General features: G+C 32.8%; 2 protein-coding genes across 2 annotated transcripts; both read right to left on the bottom strand.

The window, feature by feature from the left end:
* Positions 1-192: 192 nt before the first annotated feature.
* F32D8.2 (ATPase_AAA_core domain-containing protein) lies at positions 193-2,517 on the bottom strand (the record flags this gene model as incomplete). The annotated part of the gene is made up of 14 exons (NM_073370.2): positions 193-309; positions 366-429; positions 480-628; positions 680-830; positions 874-984; positions 1,030-1,110; positions 1,154-1,284; positions 1,330-1,545; positions 1,593-1,724; positions 1,770-1,883; positions 1,927-1,972; positions 2,031-2,135; positions 2,184-2,295; positions 2,340-2,517. 14 exons carry the CDS (start codon positions 2,515-2,517, stop codon positions 193-195), a joined length of 1,707 nt encoding a protein of 568 aa, NP_505771.2.
* A 373-nt stretch (positions 2,518-2,890) lies between these two features.
* cat-6 (Protein kinase domain-containing protein) lies at positions 2,891-5,463 on the bottom strand. The gene is made up of 6 exons (NM_073369.5): positions 5,364-5,463; positions 5,195-5,298; positions 3,878-4,018; positions 3,677-3,826; positions 3,171-3,600; positions 2,891-3,105 (listed from the first exon to the last, which is right to left on the bottom strand). Exons 1-6 carry the CDS (start codon positions 5,416-5,418, stop codon positions 2,984-2,986), a joined length of 1,002 nt encoding a protein of 333 aa, NP_505770.3. The 5' UTR covers positions 5,419-5,463; the 3' UTR covers positions 2,891-2,983.
* Positions 5,464-13,581: the final 8,118 nt, after the last annotated feature.

Below are 13,581 nucleotides of genomic sequence, written 5' to 3'. Positions count from 1 at the left end.
AAAAACAATATGCTTAAAATCAATTTCATATATAATTTGAAAAATAATAAGAACAAACTATATAGTGAGATATGTGACATTCTGAAATTTGGAATCTCGTATTAATCTTTGCCAGTGCCTGTGAGATTGTTGTTTTACAAATCACACATGCTGAAAACAGATTAATAAATAAACAATTTCCACCGGAAATCCCTACCTTGCAATACCAATGTTAACTTCATAACCGACAACAACCCTTGCTGTATCGAAACTATTAAATGAAGCAAACTCCGGTTTGAAGGTGAACATCTTTTTCAGCAAAAGGGTTTTCTGGAAAAAAAAACAAATTAGTTGCAACAAAAAAAGATAAAATTAATTGAACTTACCTTACCCCTTGAACTGATAATATTCACAAATCCGGTCAATTCTACGCCACGTACTTCCTTACTTCTGAACAACAGTTTATCTAATTGTAGAGAAATACAAATAAAATAACGCACGTTCCAATTGAGTATTCATAAAAAATTTTATAATCTTCAAGTTCAAACGAACGAACACATTTGTGTGTTTTCACTTCTTGTGTAAATCTTGTTCGCAATGTTTGAAGGAAGTTTTTTTCGCCTTTTTCAGGATACCCAGAGGATGTACTCTAAACATTGAAAGTATAATTATATTTTTCTCCGACTTTCAAAGAAATTACCATATTCATGCATAAACATATATTTTCTGATATTCCTTCAGACGTACAGTTCCTTGATGTTGGTTGAGCTATGAAGACAGATTTTGAAGATTTTTCTTTCGGATTGATTAATTCAACAAGCATTTGATTGAAATTAGTAGAAGACAATAACCTAAACTCAGATATTCTTTTTAAATATAATTTTTAGACCTAACCTGTTGAAATTCATATTCATGAAATATAGTTTCTGATTATTATTTTCTATGAATTGGTTGGATGGACGAAAAGCAAACATTGGATATTTGTCGTTTTCGTTTTCAATATCTCTGCAAATTGTTCAAATTAACATGTAATGTAAATAAGAATCTCACTTTGTTGATAAGTCGTACGAAGTGATGATTAGTGTAGTGTTCTCGAAAATGTTTGATTCCTTTAATAGATCCAACATTTTTCTGAAAAAAGGTCCGTTTTTTTCCTCAAAAACTTTTATAATACTTCAAATCTTGATCAATTGATTGTCTACGATATTCATCATATTCATCAATAAACATTGCTGAAAACACCTTGGAATCTGCTGTTGATGTCAGAAATGCTCCGATTTTTTCCAATTGATCATTTACTAATTTCTAGAAAAATTGTGATATAAACTTTTTTTGAAATATAAAACTTACTTTTCCATTTTTCAAACATAAGTTTCCATCAATTAAGAATTGTGTTATGAAATTCTGATGATCCAAAGTATCATAATCTACATCAATCATATATCTGATTTGTTGTGGACCAGAGAAAAAAGTTGTAAAATTATTTTGCTTTGCTTTTCTGAACATATTAATTTTATTTGAAATTCCAAGTTGTAGTAACAAATCTTGCATTGAATTTGGTTCATTCTGAATATTAGCGATATTGATAATTACAAAATCGAGTAACATCTTACTTTGCTCATAAATTGTGCAAATCTGAACTGGTTGTCTTGCATGAAATGCTTACTCAACGGCATTTTCTTCATAAATAGTTTGTGATTTATTGCTGGAAGAAATATTATGGCAATTGATCCCCCGTTTGATTTCTAAAATGGTGTTGAATTTTAGATTCTATTGTTAACTCATCTTACTTTTGGAATTGATGCAAAATTCACAAAGGGTTTCAGAAATTCAACAATACCGTTTCTTTCGCAAGCAAAAGCAAAATTGTAGAATGGAACTTTAACGGGCACATTTTTTTCAACCTGATGTTTATGATTATTAAAGATTTAATTTTAACTTTCATACCTTAATTGGGTGCTCATTTGGCCCACTATTTTTGTAAAAGGTGCATCTGAAGTTATATGTTGAGTTATTGACTTATTGAAGACAAAAAATTAAATAGTTCAAACCTTATATCAGAGGGTAAATCATTTGTATTTTTTGATCGAAGTGTCAAATATCCGTCAGATGATAAGTCAACCTTTTCATTCAGTTCATTTATTTTGCATTCGCCTCTTGAAATGTTATTCATTGGATTTTCTGCATAATTCAATTTTCCTCACCTCACAATATGTTGTTTCGATTTGTCCGGTGTAAGTCCAAAAACGTCCTCATCTTCATTCGGAAAGAAAATATATGGAAGTTTACAAACATTGGTCAGTAATTCTCTGGTTTCTGAAAATCAGACTGCAGGAAAATTAATCAAAAACATCACATACCTACCAAGGAATAAACAAACTCTGGTTTATACTTGATTCCACCATCCTTATCAAATTCTTTAATCTCGATTGAAAAATGACTCATTATCACCGAAAATATTAAAAGAAAAAAGCAAAGAAACATTAAAATCATGCTACTTGGAAGAATACTTTGGTGTTTTCTTAGATTGAACGACATTGTTAAATGGCTTTTGTGGTGTGAATGAACAAATGAATGTACATAAGAGACGGGGATGCTTAATGCCGGAACCAGTTCATGTAACAAATGAATACCAGATATGGTCAGTTGATTATATGTTACAACTTGGTATTTATAAAGAGGAAAGTTGTTAAAAATATATAATTTTGACGTGAAAAGTGCATCGAAACTGTCTTTTGGATAACCATCAGTCACGGGCTTTCACCATCTTTCATCGGAAATAGTTCAATCTTTCAGCCGCTCACACTGCGAAAAAAGTAGAAATTGTTTGCGTTTATCAATTTTAATATACTTTTATGTATCTGTTTTTTAATAGGAGCACGTTTTTTTATCTTGAAGAGATTTTGAAAACTTATAAATTTAACTGTACATTTTATTTATTCAAATCAATATGCAAGAAAAGGAAAGACATTGGCACCGGGCAATACTTATAAATTTTCTTCATTCATTCATCATCAATATTTTCCATGGTGTATGGAGCAATCCATGGATGAGCCATTATTTGGGATGCAAGTGGTCGGCGTTCTTCAGTTTTATTCATCAAGCGAGATACCAAATCTTTAGCCTCTGAAAATTTGCTCCTTTTTCTATGAATAATTTTTTTTCTAGAGATTCAGTTTCAGTCAACTCACTCAATGAAATTCCTTTCCATTCTGGCATATCCAGATTTGGTTTAGCTTGCATTATAAGTTTGAATAATCTGGTTTGATCTGGTGCACGGAATGGAGCATATCCAACAAGCATAACATAAAGAACAACTCCAAGGGACCAAATATCACATCTTGTCGAATATCCGGTCTCCCGAAGAACTTCTGGTGCGCAATAGGTTGGGGTTCCACAGATACGGTACAGAGGTCCAAGAATGTGACATGCCAATCCAAAATCGCAAAGCTTCACACTAAATTTGTCAACGAGAAGAAGATTTTCAGGTTTGACATCTCTGTGAACCACATTTCTTTCGTGAAGATAATTGAGTGCAGATGCAACTTGGAGAGTTATGATAGCAGCATCTGGTTCCTCGATTCGACCATTTTTACGGATAGTTTCATATAAGTCCCCGTACTGAAAAAATCTTTTTTTTTCAAACTGTGTTGTCAAGTTTTGCACGTTATTGTTCAAAACTGGGAGTATCATTCACCTGTGCATGTTCGAAAACTATGAAGTATTGATTTTCAGTGCTAAAAGCATCGATAATCGATATGATGTGATCATGTTGAATGAGTGACAACATCTCCACCTCATTGTCCACAAAAAAGCATTTCCCTCGCATTGCTCTTTTCTCAACTTGCTGAAAAAACTTTGAAGGAAATGAAAATTGCAATGTTGACTGGTACCGAACCTTAAGCGCACATTTGGTGCCATCTTCCTTGCGTCGAGTTAAATGCACACTCGAGAAATTTCCTTTGCCAATAATAGCCCCAATCTCGTATTGCTTTTCAATGTCTTGACGCCCGTCAACACGTTGGATCCATTTGGAAACCTAAATAAAGAAATGAAAGTTGAATGAAGAAAGTGAGACGCTGAAAGATTCCATTAGTGACATGATCTGTTGCCTAACTATCCGGAATGTAGTATTTCCCTCATCCCAATTTCTTATGCATATTCTAACCTAAACCCAGAAGCGGTTTGTCCCTTGAACATACTACAAGTTATTGTTATGACGGATGTGCCGAGAAGGAAAATGGAACAAGGCCTTTGCGTTCAAAAAACATTTTCCAGAAGTGTTCGTTTGCTAAAAGTAAAATATTTGTTAAATAGGTCGCTAAAGTCAATGAGGTGGAACATTTCTTTCGTAGATCTTTGGCAGTAATTGCAGAAAGTAGACATGTTTTATTTGGGTATTACGTAAATTTTGAACTTTTAAAAACTTTTGACACAACGTATCAACAAAAGATCGGGACAGACAAGCATGCTTACTGAAGTGAAAAATCGGCCAAACGTTGGAAGTTTATTGGGAGCATGAGGTAAATATTTCGAAGTTTGAAGGTTACTTTGTTGTTCTTGTCAATTTTGTAAAAATTGGTGAATTCTTTCAATTTAAATGCTTTTTTGTATGGACCCTCATAGATAACAGTTCTTTTAACTGGCAAAGTACGGGAAATTCAAAATTTTATCAGTAAAAATTTTAATTTCAAAGCCACGATTGCGAGGCTTCCAAGGATCAAAAAGAAATATGGACAAGGGGAATACCCTCAATTGCCGAACTGCAACCGATACTATGAATGAACTGAAGAAACTGAAGAAACATGTTCAAACCTATAATCACAATCAAATTCTGATCGTTGATTCACTTAGCTTTCAAAACATTCTCAACCCTAGACATTTTGTTCGATGAGTCAACATCCCATAAACATATACAAAAAATACCTATTGGGACCATTTCCGGTGACTCTCTTATTCTTTCTTCGTTCCCATTTCCGTACTAGTCCCCGTACCAAGCATATGATGCAATAACAGAAACATCTGGAGACTCACAACTTGCTCAAAAAAGTAATAAGTAAAAGTAAAAAGAAAAATGAAAAAAAAAACGAGTGGACGGAAATGGAATGGACATTCAGAAAGTGCACATATATACGAAAAGTGTATAGTTGTACTTATCCCCCATTATTAATGTTGAAAAAAAACAAGATTGGCTCAGGTTCATGTTCTGACTCACTCCAAAAAATCCTTCATTGACGTGACGAGATGATGTATGAACCATTCTAGGTTGTTTTTCAACTTCACGAGATGCATAATTATTGTTTCTATCAAGAGAAACACCTGTAAAGATTGCAAAGGGGTATAATTTTGATTATATGAAAAATGAAAGAAAAACGAAAGCAAACCTTTTCGATTTCTCCTGTCGTATAGAACGGTTACGGAACTCGAACGGGCTCTCATTGTTTTCAATTAGTTATTATTTGGAGGAAGAGATTGAGCTGAAAAACAAGTGCTGTGCAAAACAAAGAAGATTATACAAATGTCTTTAATAATCATAAGAATAATAATGATTATTATAGTAATCAAGAAGGGAGTACTCTCGAAAACGTAATGTGATTTGGGAGAAAAACAAAAATAAGTATAGTGAAAAGACGATGGGACTATAGTTGGGACCAAAGACTCGAATTCGTAAGAAGGTTCAGAACACAAGAAAGGGCAGCATGAATTTCAAAATATTTTGAAAAAGGAAATGACAAGAAAGCAAGAAATAATCGAAGAGTGCGGAAGGTGCGGAGAGTCGCCGCGCGGAGTTACCCGGGGTTACGAAGAGTGGACATTGGGCACCCTCTTTTTGGAAAATGAAGACGGGAGGGACAAAATGGGTGGAGACGAGAGGTGACCACCACCCAAAAAGAGTGAGGAACAAGAGGAAACTACTTCTTTTGCAGCAGCTGCAACCATCAATAAGAGAATTACTATAATTGTGTTGTAGAAGAGGATGAGAGAATGGGCGGAGCTTATGGAGGGTTACAGACGGAATTAATGAAAATAAAATAGGATTAGATGATGTCTTGGATATTGGTATGGTGAAGGGGTTTTTCGAGTAAATGTTTGATTGTTCTGGAAAAATGGAACATGGGTCTAGCATATTACTAAATTTCAAAGTTAAAAATATTAAAGTGTTGATGGAAAACTCAAAAAGGAAGCTGTCGCGTAATCGTTGCATTAGTCCATATTGTTGGTATATATCAATACTTCGGAAATATTTCCTGGCAATTCTTTTCAAAACAGCAATCAAGAAACAAACTCAGCTAGCAAAATTCTGCTTATTGAACAAAGTACACGAGGAATCGACACTTTCAGACTCTAAAAAGCACCTGTTTAATTGTTTCTCAAAAGTTTTTGTTGAATAAATCTAGATTAATATTGTAATCTTTGTTTTGAGAAAAATAACTTATAGGCTTAATGTATGTATGTTGTTACCATTTGTTACAGCTTTCTCCACTTTGATCATCTCATATTTATCTTTTAAATTTCCCTAAAAATGCTTTGACAGCTGTTTCCTCGATCTCCTTTTGATATAATAAAGTTTTGACGTCACAGAGTGAGAAAGGACTTTTCCAAAATGGGTTCTTCTGTAGTTATGTTTTTTTTTAATTCTAATGTTTTCAAACAATAAGAAAATACGATGAACAAATTATAAACATGTTCATTTTGTTTTTCGTTTATTTTTCTAGAGACAGTAATACAGCGGAAGTTCTTGAACAAATTTAAACTCATTCTTGTTCTATGTTGTAAAATTTCGGGATTGTGTACGAAGTTCCACAATTCAATGTCATGTAGCAGGTGGGAACACATTGAGATATTTGAGACAGACTCTATTCGGTCTTTCTCCTTTCCGTCACATGAGTCTGTCTGATTTTTTTCTGTTCAGTTTTGATTGGTGAGTGAACCGGAAATTGCTTTTCTGTGATCCCTTGGTTTTTGTACGATTCCTTATGCAGTTGTTATGCTCAATAATTAAAATAAAACATTGTTTTTTAATAACAGATTTGATAAACAAAGTAAACGTTTGGGACCAGGATAATTCTGAAAACTTTTGTGACAATTCGTTGCAACTTTTCAAATTCAACAGCTTTTTAGATTATCTACTAAAACGTTTCTAGTTCGCAAAATTTACCAAGACAATGCTTTTAAAAATTCACAAAAATATCTGATCTCTCGTCAACTGGCTGTTAGAACAAACTTTATAATGGTGAAATTGGGCTCCAAATTGGCGTGGACAAGTGTACTAAATACTCGAAATAGTACAAAAAAAACAGAATAAACACCTAAAAACAGGGTAATAATGTGCATGCCCAACTTTAAAATAACGCGAGTTTCCATTTATGGTTCAGCTCCCAATTCAAGTTTCTTCCAACTGAAAACTGAACCAATCATCGATTCACTTCTCCCAACTTTGAATCAATCAATGGTAGTGGGCGAAGTGATAATTGATTTATCAGGTAACCGAGATAATTGGTGACTGGTTATATAAATCTATCTTTGGAAGATATTCAAACAATTTCTATTTCCAATAGTCTTCAGCCAAACCCCTTTTAATATCACACTTAAATAATTTCGTTCTCCTGTGAAATAATGCAACGATTTTATCATTGAAGCTATGTGTCCCGTGTTTTGATTCCAATCATCTTTGTTTTATTGATAAATCAAAATGAAATGCGTTGCTTGTTATAACAAGCCGTTGCAACATCAGTTCAAAAACACATTTCTGAAGATAGTCTAGGATGTACTTTTGATTTTTTTTCTCTTCAATGAGGTCGTTGTTTTATCTTTCTAATTTTGATATCAGTGGCTAGATTGCCAAATTCATTTTTGTCAATACAACTGTAAATAATAAAAGTGCATAATGCTTTCGCCGTTTCGACTCTAAACTTTTGATTATTTTGTGTGGCGCCAGTTTCCAATTGCTCCTCCGAGAAATATTACACGAATCTTCGACGTCAGCTGATAAGAGCACTCATTTCTGTTATCTGTTCAATTGAAGCACATTAAAATTTTCGAAACAGTTGTACTTATTTGCCTTTAACTTATACAAACACTTGTAATCTAGTGTCTTCTGACATTCCAAATGTTCATATTTCTTCAGAACTCAGTCTCTTTGTCGTTCTTCACTTCTTCTGCCTGTTATCATCATTTTATATATCGGTTTACACTTTGTTTCGGGCAATCAACGACTCTTGGGCCACAATTCGCAATCGATACGTTTATTTATCGCACCAGTTTTCTTTTTCATCGTCCCTCCCGTATCATTCTTTTGTCGTCTGATTGTTGAAACAAATGACTGTTTCTGGCATTCGAACTAATTTTTCACTTTTTCTTGCGTTGGGACACTGCCGCGATTGCAAATAACAATTCGTTTTCTTTTCTGTTGATTGAAAATTGAGAGAAAGTTCAAAGATTCTTTACACATTTATCAAAAGAAAATAAAACACGAATAACTTAGTTTCTTATAAAATTTAATGCATCTAGCGTTATAGACATTTTGTTTTCTTGAATAATTTCGAAACCCCGATTTAGAAAAAAAAGGGCAACTCTATTTTTCCAAAGAAATCAATAAAAAAACACAGTAAGAATTGGAATATTTGAATCGTTTTTCAATATTACTAATTTACTTTTGGTTTTATCATTATTTTAAAAATCGCATAATCTTTATATTTTGGAAGTCAATGATTGCCACCCAAGTTTGAAACGAACAAAAAAAGTTTGGGCCAAAGTTTGGCAAGAGTTGGGTGAAACTTGGGTTAAACTTTGATTTCACCAGAATCCAACTTTTGCCCAAGTTTAGCCAACTTCTGATCCAAGTCAACATTTTTTGGGCCAAACTTGGGCAGGAAGCTAGAGGCAAATTCCGAGTATTCACCGGCGAAATTCCGCGAATATCATAATTCGTCACAATTTATTTTTTGTTCTCAACTTTACTCACCATAGTTTCTAGACGGACAGATGAAACTGTCCTGCAAAAATTTGACATTCAGGTTGAAGTTTCTGAATTCGAAACTGATTTTGCAAAATTTGCTGGATTTTTTTTAACTTGGGAGAGTGATTATTCAGTTTTCTTTTAAATTTTTTACTTTGAAAACTGAAAACTTATTAATTTAAACTTTCAAAAATCTGTTTCATTTTGAGTCGATCACTACTTACAAAAACCTTAGATCAAATCAATGTTTAAGTATCGAAATAAAAAAGTTCGAACTTTATGATATTATTACCGACCTTGTACTTTTATTTTTTTCCTCTGATCATCGAAACAAACATTTATTTGTAAAGTTTATGATGTTTGTAATAGATATCTTCATTGTCTTCAATAATTCTTAATCGAAACCGTTTGACCCAATGAATTTTAAAAGACGCAATAGATAAAATGAATGGAACCACCCAAAACTCGTTATGACTTGCAAAAAGAAAAAGACGCGTTCGTCTGCAATCTGCCTGTCAATTTGTCCATTTTCTCTCTCTCTCTCTCTTTTCGTAAAACTTGACGAAAATGATCAAAGACGACGGTAATCCAAAAAAGTAACACCCTATCGCCTCATCATTTCACCTCTAAATTATTTCAATTCTTTCACATAAGAGATATGGCATTCTCATATAAATGAAAGAATCTTCCAATTCGTCACGTTTGCTCTTTTGATCTTAATGCTCTCTTCAGGTGTTCTTTGTGTTCTCCGAATGACTCTACTTCTATTCTTTTTTTACACATCCTGTTCTTATTCATATGTAATATATAAGAGGAAGTTACATACCTAACTAAATAACATTGTACACCTATTTTTCTTATTTTTCCATATCCACTTTTCTCATTCCCATATTTTTCTTGTTGTTTTTTTGGTTTCAGACTCTAAGAATTCTATCTCAATGTGTCAATTTTGGCTTTGTTTTTTAATCAAAAATAATTAACTCCGCTACCTTACCATTGGCAGAGTCATAGACGTATACCATCAAATAGTATGGCTAATCTTGTTGCAAGTCCACGTATTCGAGTATTTGAGCAACTGTCGTCCAATTAAATCGTCCTATAGTATTTGTTCATGTATGTACGCATGTTATTTTTGTTTCCGCCTTGTTCATTGTCCTCTATGATCCTTTGATATACAGCGGCGAGCTGCAAAACTTTTTTTTATTAAATAACCCAGATTGTTGTTTTCTCAATAAGAATCAATAGACTATTGAACTCTTGGAGAAAAAAAAAACGACTCAACATTTTCAAGTTGGTGTTTTCAAACTAATATCCGACTACCCAACGCTTCATCTTTCATCTGCCCGCTGTTTTTGTCTACGAAGTTTTATGTATCTGGAACAAATTAGAATTAATATGTATATAAGAAACTTTCATACGTCAAGAAGTATACTTTTTTGAAATATTATATTCTGAGTTCAGGTTTACCTAAAAAATCTTTTGTATTTTTCTAATTGCAAAACGGTAACACTTCAAATAATTGCACGATATCAAGCTGTAAAATTTTTAAAGATATAATTTTATAGTAATAAGAGTTTTTTTCTCAATTTTGTTTTTTGTTTCGAATATTTTCGATCTATTAATAATTGTTGGATTAAATGCAAATAACTGAACAATACAATCGAAAATTTTTTTATTCCAAATTTCCTGACTAAAATATGACTAATCTCAATCATCTTATTTATTTTACTTTTCGTTTCCTCTTATGTTTTTTCTTCTTCATATTCTGAATGTGTATATGCCCTCTGAAGAGCAATATGTGCATTTCTTTTGGCCTTCTTCGTACGCTGTCTTCTCTCTTAATTATCTTTTACTTTTTCATCTTCTCTTGGCTTCAGAATCTTCAATACATAATCTCATCAGTAGAGTGCAAAACACATCCACGTGAGAGCAAAAGGCTCCCCACACTCTTCGATCCTTTTTCATTTTTCTGTGAAGCTTTCGGGGGCTCAATCTGATTACCTTTTTTCGTTTTTTCTTGTCGTTTCCCGTCCAATTCAATTGAAAGAAGAACATCTTTTTGCTCTTTTTGTTCACTACTCTTTCTTGCTCTTTTTCTAGCGCATTTCTACGTGCCTTCTTCATTTTCTATTTTCGCAATTCCATCCATGGTGACTACTCATTTCCTGTCACTCATCCACCATCTTTGTAGTTCAATTTCTATTTTCCTGATGTCATGGTGATGACACATCAATGCGCGTATAAGATGACGATGCAGAAGTAGCTACTAAGCTCTCGGATATAAATTTTCCAAGCTTTATGAAGTAGCTATGAAATTTCCACCTTGCGGCAACTATTTTGAAAAATACAGCAGAGTATTGTGGTTGCGCTAACCAATGAATAAATCCACTTATTTGTATGTGCATTGAGTCCTTTGCCTCTTTTTTACACTTTCCGAATATCACGTATGCTTTTATGGTTTCGTTAATAATGTGAATCTAAACTCAATTCAAAATAAAAATATATTGCTTATGATTTGAAAATGTATTTTACATTTTTATTAATAAGTGAGAGTATGTTCTGACTCTTCTTCATCTTTGAGATGAAAAGCACAGTAAAACAGAATAACAAAAAATCATGAGAACAACACACATAAATTATTGTTTGTGCAATTCCGTATTCCTAATCGAATTAGTGTGTTAAACGCATGATTCTTTCTGTATAAATAATTTTATAGATTTTAATTTTTCGGTAATGACGTCATGAATATCAGTAAATCTGCAAAAGCACGTTTGAATTTTAAAGCTTTGGACTCCCCGTCGAGTAATGACGGAATAGGTTTATAATCCCGCTTGAATTGTTTTTATTATTTTTCAGGTTTTCAATCAAGTAATACGAAAAACTTATTCAATTCATAATTCTCATTTTTCTCAAAACTGCACTATAAATGTTCTTTACTCCAGACTAATAAAGGTTTGACAAGAGAATATTAGCTTTACTCGGAAAACATTCCAAAAAGGATTTATTAGATCAGTATGTACAGATAAGTTTATATTCTTAACCAAATTTTCAGTACTTAAAGTAGTATAACAACAACATATTTCAAGCACACAATTTGTACTTTTGATCTTGAAAAACAGAATGACTTTAGAAGACTGATTGTAAATCATATGTTCATCTCTTGGACTCCATGGACCAAAATGCTCCAAATCTTGAAAAGCCCATCAATTTGTTCTTCTCCATCTTCTTTTGTCAAGTCTTCCATGACAGAACACGCGTTCCTAAAAAACGGGAAAAAGGGCGGAGTGTGTTTCTATCTTAGATTTCTTCAATTTTTTATATTCTCAAGAGACTAAAAAAGGACAGAAAGTGAGCAAGAACTTTTTTGTTTCTTTAAAGTTTTTCCCAACTATTTTATTTTATTGGAGTCATGCCATCTGCATCATTAGTATAGAAGATGCAGATGCAGAATTCATAATTAATATATTTTCGAGTTGAGTGAGATTATGACGTCGTGTGACATATATAAGCTTGCAGCTGTTTTTTGTTTCCTAGTATTGCCTTCAGGCGTTGCCAACTCAGATCTTTTACTTTTTACCCTAAAAACATATTCACAGCGCTGATTTTGCCATTGATTTCTAGCAAAAGTTCGCTCAAAGTTTTCCACTCGGGAAACTTATTTCAAAAGTAAATGAAATTTATATTCTAACAAAAATAAGACACAATTTTTGTAATTTCTGCAAAAGCGAACTTAGCTTCACAAAGAAAATGTTCTCCTATGATTAATGTATTATACAAAAACAAGCGCTTATCACAATTTCTTCAGTTAATCTTGTTAAAGAAAATCCTCCTTTCATAGTCATATTTTTATTCCCATAATACTTATGCCTCGTCATCAGTAACTGTTTACCTGTCTCTCCCTTGTCAAACGTGTCCAACTGGTTCATTTACGGGACAACCGATTGAAAAGATTACTTTTGTCCACGTGTACGTCCACCCACTAATGCTGCATGACTGTAAACAATGAAAAATAGGAAACTTGTGATTTTTTTGTTGCGTTTTGCAAAATAACAGCGGTATTTATCGAGAAAAAAGATAGATGAAAATTGTAGTGGGTTATTAAAAAAATTTGTATGTATTTTAAAGGAAAATATTTGTATTTCTTTTTCTTGAGCACCTACAAAAAATATTTTTCCTATATCGAAAGCACATTTTTTTCGGATTCTTATGATATTCACAATCTGCATGCTTCAAACGACATAAATAATGATTAAAATCTTCCAACCTCTTGGCATAACAATTCCATATATTTAAGGATTGATTTTGGAAAACGAGGATGTTGTTTTTCAATACTTTAAATATTGAAATATGCTGAGATACCACAAAAAAAATCCCGAAATCTTGAAGAATCATACCTAATAGCGCAAATTTCCTCCAAAATGAGAAAAACACACACTTTTGAATCAATCAATGCCATTGATTGGTTCAAAAGTAAGCGGAACAATTTGCGGATTGGTCTTGCAGTTTTAATTTTGGAGAAAACTAAAACATTTTCTCCTGTGCGTCTATTATTAAAATATTTTAGTTACTTGAACCGAAATATCAAATTATTTGTTTTCGAATCAGGAATACACCAGAAAAAATCTTTGCAAAATGTTTTCAGA

Source organism: Caenorhabditis elegans, chromosome V, assembly GCF_000002985.6.
Source record: "Caenorhabditis elegans chromosome V".
Taxonomy (NCBI): Eukaryota; Metazoa; Nematoda; class Chromadorea; order Rhabditida; family Rhabditidae; genus Caenorhabditis; species Caenorhabditis elegans.
This window is presented reverse-complemented; position numbering and strand designations above follow the sequence as displayed.